Genomic DNA, 5,770 nt, shown 5'->3' on the forward strand with positions numbered 1-5,770 from the left:
TTGGTGAACAACCTGTTTGAGTTGTGTTCCATCTTATGGACAGTTTGGATCATCCTATGATGCGGTCCTTAAGCTACTTTTTGAAAAAAGAAGGGACTATAAGGGCTTACACCTTATAAAAACTCCAATTTGACTTGCTCAATCACGGGTATTGCCGAATCCGAATCCGATTAGCCTAGCCATCACTCATCAGTAGGTCAGTACCACCATAACAGCCTAATAATTTCATGCCCTTTGGTTTGGTAGATAAAACTATAAAAGTGAAACCCCCCTCATCAATCTTAAAACTTATTACTGGCCGCCGACAGGCTGGTTAGTCTAAACTCTAATCAGTTTCCGACAAGGGGAACTATTAAAACCCCAAAAAAGCAAAGCAGCACAAAATCTCAACATGATCTTCATCATAAGGAGGGGGCGGAGAGGGCTCCAGCCTGTAACTTTCACCATCCAAATCCCCAACGTGGCCAGCAAATGGGTGGGGTTTGAAATACCCAAAAATTATAAAGCAACGGCTATATTATTCTACCCGGAAAATGTGTAGGATCCTCGGATCTATGCTCCTAAATGCGGCACGTGTTATTCCATGTCTCGCCAACGGGAGCATCAGTATCATGTAAAACTCAAAAGCAGATGACTCAGAAATCACCCTTTCCACAAAAATAAAAACCAAAGGTAAACGTTTTCCCACCTTTTACATATCTCTTCACGTGTCCTAGTTATCTTCAACTCTTCATTCAGTCTTCACCACCCATTGAAACATTGAATATCTGAGCACTGGGGTGTGGAGATGTAAAATCAAGGGCATGGGCATTATGGAAATAGATCATGTAACTCGTATTATGGGAATATTTATTCTAACTATGGTGGGGCATTTTAAGAGTAGATGTTTATTCACAGGCTTATAACAAGTTTGCAGTCTATTGGAGACTGGTGAGAGAGCATTTGCCAATAGCAAGTTAGAAACTGCATAGTGTCACACAAATTTAAAATTAAAATAAGAGTGCCGATACCAAAACAAAAGACTGATGATACCATCTTCCTTTGATGCAGGTAGGTGCAGTAGATAGTAGAGATGCCTTATAAAATAATAAATTAGATAAAGAGAAATTAAAAACTCACACGCCAATGTACGCAAAGCTCCAAGTATTAAGATATCATATTATATTATAATTTCTAATTATTTAAATAAAAACAGAACAAAATAAGCAAACCCAAAAAAGAAAGAAAGCTCTCTTACCATATCTTAGAAACTCACCCCACAAACAAAATTTCAAAAAATTCTTCAAACTATTCCTCAACTTTCTCTTCCCCATCTCCTTCCTTGCAATTATCCTCCAAAGACTCATCTTTTGGGCTCTCCAATGCCCTCTTCTCTTGCTCTTCTGTTTCCTCCTCCTCCTCTTTACTCTGATTCTTCTCCCTCGAAACTCTCCTCTCTGCCCTATTCTTCAATGCCTCTAACAATTCAAACATTGCCTTACCCTTATCCCTTCTGTTCTTAATCAAAACCTCACTAATATCCGCAGGCGTCATCTCTGCTTTATCAATCACAACCTCCAATTCCTTCAACAACCCATCATCGCAATCACCCTCAAAACCCAAGTAATTCCTCAACAAAATCTTCAAAGCCGAGAACGAACAGTAACTCATGAATATATGCATATCCATTCGCCCACACCGTAGCAAAGCAGGATCCAATTTCTCAATGTGATTAGTAGTAAACACAAAAATCCTCTCACTCCCACAACAAGACCACAACCCATCAGTAAAATTCAAAAGCCCCGAAAGCGTAATAGAATTCCCGCCCTCATCGGACCCACCTCTCATTTCTACCGGACCTCCATCGGGTCGGGCCGGAGAACCCTCATTCCGGGGTTTCTTCTTCCGATTAGACAGATTGATAGAGCAGTCAATATCTTCAATAACAATAATAGACTTAGAAGTAGTCTTCATAAGTAACTTCCTAAGCTCCGAATTCGTATGAACTTCAGTAAGCTCAAGATCATAGATATCATACCCTAAGTAATTAGCCATTGCAGCAATCATACTAGATTTTCCAGTCCCCGGCGGGCCATACAAAAGGTACCCTCTTTTCCAAGCCCTACCAGTCTTCTGATAAAAAGATTGCCCATCAGCAAAGCTTCGAAGATCATCCATAATCTCAGTTTTTTTCACAGGATCCATGGCTAGGGTTTCAAAAGTACTCGGATGCTTAAACGGCACAGATTCCCACGGTTGCCCACGCGAATCGAGGGACCCACCTCTTGAATTTGTGTACAACAGACGGTCCTGATTTTTCCTTCGAATGTCGTTTGCTTTTTCCATGATGAAATTGAGATAAGAATCGACAATTAGGGTTTTGTCTTTCTTCTTGATTTTGAGAGTAAAACCCCTTTTTTCTTCAGGGAGAGGACGCCATGAGAACGTTTGAGATTGACGTTGAGTTACCACGTGCTCCCACCAGGCAGTAACGCCGTTGAAGGTGTCCGTTAAACGGTCGTTATTTGAGAGGCCGAATGTGAAGGAGGTGGAATTTAGAGCGCGGGTGAGGCTAACACGGGATCCTGTTAAAGAGGCAGAGGTACTTAGGTAGAGTTGAACGGCGTTATAAAGTTCGTTAGTGTTAACGCCATCAATCTCCGTTATGTCAAAGTAACAGTAAGAGGAGAACCAGTGGAAGATTCTGTTGAAGAGTTTGACGGAAGCGAAACGAAGTTCGGGTGGGAAGACGGCATGAAGGAGGCTTTGACAAAAGGCGAATACGCCCATTAGAGAGGCTAGGGATGTCCAAAACTCTTTCATCCTACACGGAAAAAGGAAGGATTTTCTGGCGTTTGGTGAGATGGGTTTGGAAAATGGTAGAGGGTCTTGCAGGTGAGTTGGGTTCCTCTGTTTTTTCTCTGGGTTTTTTTTTCCTCTGTTTCTGAGCTTTTGTGGCGTGAAGTTTATACAAGAGATAGAAGAACAGGGAAAGGGTAGTTTTATTGGAAGAGGATGGATTTTGTGGGGTGTTTGGTGAATAGAAAAAGCAAAAAAAAAAAAAAAGTTGTGAGAAAGGTGAAAAGGGTGTGCTATTTTTGCTGGCTTTTTGGAGTACTTTGGAATTCAGACTGAAATTATTTTTTTCAGGGTGTTTGAAATTTATGGGTATATTTTTATCATCTTTTGCACAGGAAGCGTGAAAGGAGATATGCGTTGGAAAGAGAAAATGAATAGGGTTAGGGGGGCCTGATGTTGCAGATCTGTTAATAATAAATGGTATTTAAAAACGTTCTAAAAATAGGGGCTTTGTTAGGTAAAAAATATCCTTGATAGAGATGTATGCATGCGGTTTATCAGAAAATAAGAGGAAAGAAATTTTAAAAAAAAAACAGATGAATGGTGATCGGAATGCGTGTAGATTTATTAAGAAGATATCTTGTTTTGATTTCTCTCCTCAATCACTTACTTTTCCTTGGTTCCTGCCCCCTTTTTAGGCTGAAAACTTGGCCCCTTAGACGTCTTTGTCTCTCACGCAGGAGTCTGAAGGGTCTTCTGTGTAAAACCTGTGTCTATTTCACAACTGTCTCAGCCTCTTGAACAGGTCTTTAATTTTGTACAAATAAAACATGATTCTCCCATTATTTTAAGAAGAAACCAGTAAGATTAGCCATGATATGGTGGCTATTTATGGCCTTATTAAATATGACACCTACAAATGGCTAAAAGAAGAAGATTTTAAAAAATGGTGACTGATATCGACACTACCATGTTTTGATAATTGCACTACGTCACATAGTCGCTTCTTTCTTAATTTGCTCGTGAGAGCTTTTTTGGAAATTGTGAGTCACAACCTTTGAAGCTAATCAAATAGTAGAAACTAGGTCAGTTAGTGCAATTATCAAAATACGGTTCTGCCAATATCAGTAACCAGGAAAAAAAAAAAAAAAGGTTGAAACTAAGGAAAAGAAAAGAAAGGGTCATTAGCAAAAGGCACTGAGAAGTAAGTGAAAATTTCAAAACAGCCTCACAACCCTCCCTTCAATGTCTCTCTATCCAATGACAGCATCGTTTATCCTCAGAATCATTTTTGGGTTTCATCACTGACTCCCTCATCATTGTCCCCATGCAAAACCCATGCAGACAAGTAAAGCTAGGCCAGCAAGAAAGCTGAAAAAGAAAGAATCCCCCACTTGACAAAATCCACAGCCGTACTGTAAATCAAGAGAGACTCCAGTTTTCTCTGAGAAATTAATTTCAGTTGCTTCAGATTTTACTGACATGAAAGGTTGTAAAGCATTGAAAGCTGTAAAATAACCCTTTTTCCACCATTTCCATTTCACGTCAGGAACTGCCCTTTACTCATTTTCCAATACCAATTTTCTCCCGTCTTTTTCCAATACTAATTTTCTCCCGTACCAATTTTTCTCTAGCCAGTACCAATTTTCTCCACCTATCAATCATAGAGTTGAGGAGTTACTTCCTTTATTTGACACGCCTCTTTATCTTTGTTCTTCGCGAATAAAAGGAATACACTTCCGTGACGGAACATCGTTTGGAAAATGTTATCTGCACAGCTGTATTTTGATGAGGGCACTCTACAGTTTATGCAAAGTACAGTATGGCTCGCACCATAGGATGATCCAAACCGTCCATTAGATGGGCCAAAGTCTAAATAGGTTGTGCCTCAAAAATAATTTTCATAGGTTGATCCTAACCATCCGATCTATAGAGGGTTAGGATCAACTTATGGAAATGATTTTTGGGAAACAAGCTGTTTAGGCTGTGGCCCATCTAATTGACGGTTTGGATCATCCTATGATTTGGGCCGAGGAGTGCCCTCGTCAAAATACAGTAGTGCTGATAACATTTCCCTAAAATAGTCATATCCGGGTTTCAGAGTTCTTTGTTTTTTTGGTTGGTTCTGTACATGTGTTTGAAAAGTGAAACCATTCTTTGACGACTTCGTTTGGATTACTTGGTTGTGTTTAATTTTTCAGAAATTATGTGTTGAGGGACATTTTGAGAGTAGATGGTACTATGTATAAACAAACAGGGTCTCAGGGGTAGCGGCATTTCGGGAAATTTGATCCACGGGCTGTCCTTTGATGAAATATTAAGGCCGGCTCTTGAAGTCACTGTCCTTGGATCAAACATGAAGGGCGACACTTATGGGGTACCCCCATTACCACATAAATGCATTTGAAAAATAAGTGGAAGAAAAAAAGGCCACGAATCAGGTTTGAAACAGGTTTTATATGGTGTGCGCTTCAAGTTTTGAGTGTTTTTCAAAGAGTGCCGTGGGGACCACTTGATAGGATGATCCAAGCTGTTCATTTGTTGGGCCACAAGGCCCACAACGTAAATAGGTTTTGCCCCCAAAAAATCATTTCCATGTCCCAACCCTCCAAATCTGTGGAGGGACTGCAAACTATAGAAACCTCAATATGTCGGCAGGTTAAGATCATCCTGTGGAGATGATTTGCAAGGTTCAGCCTATTTACGTTGTGGCCCAACAAAATGAATGGTTTGGATCATTCTATAAAGTGGGCCCTACAATCGGAAGCGCGCAACCGGTTACCGGATGGTTTTTTCTTTATATAATCTGGACGCCATAATACAAAGGGATGCGAAATGGCCTCACAAAAGAAAACTAAAAAGTGACGGATAAAGTATGAAACCAAGTAAGAGAGAGATGAAGAACACCTCGTATCTGGACAGGAAGTTATCCACATCTCTATCATTTTTGACATCGTAATCAGACGAAATCCCATATAGCCTTCACATTATA

The 5,770-nt window shown here is 40.1% G+C and overlaps 1 protein-coding gene across 1 annotated transcript; it reads right to left on the reverse strand.

Annotated features, from left to right (window-relative positions):
- Nucleotides 1-1,128: 1,128 nt before the first annotated feature.
- Nucleotides 1,129-3,432, reverse strand: LOC143879686 (P-loop containing nucleoside triphosphate hydrolases superfamily protein). Its single transcript, XM_077382177.1, has one exon. The coding sequence runs from the start codon at nucleotides 2,800-2,802 to the stop codon at nucleotides 1,288-1,290; it is 1,515 nt and encodes a 504-aa protein (XP_077238292.1). The 5' UTR covers nucleotides 2,803-3,432; the 3' UTR covers nucleotides 1,129-1,287.
- Nucleotides 3,433-5,770: the final 2,338 nt, after the last annotated feature.

The sequence above is a fragment of the Tasmannia lanceolata genome, unplaced genomic scaffold, assembly GCF_043159265.1.
Source record: "Tasmannia lanceolata isolate RefF3 unplaced genomic scaffold, GAP_Taslan_0.1 ptg000006l, whole genome shotgun sequence".
Classification (NCBI taxonomy): Eukaryota; Viridiplantae; Streptophyta; class Magnoliopsida; order Canellales; family Winteraceae; genus Tasmannia; species Tasmannia lanceolata.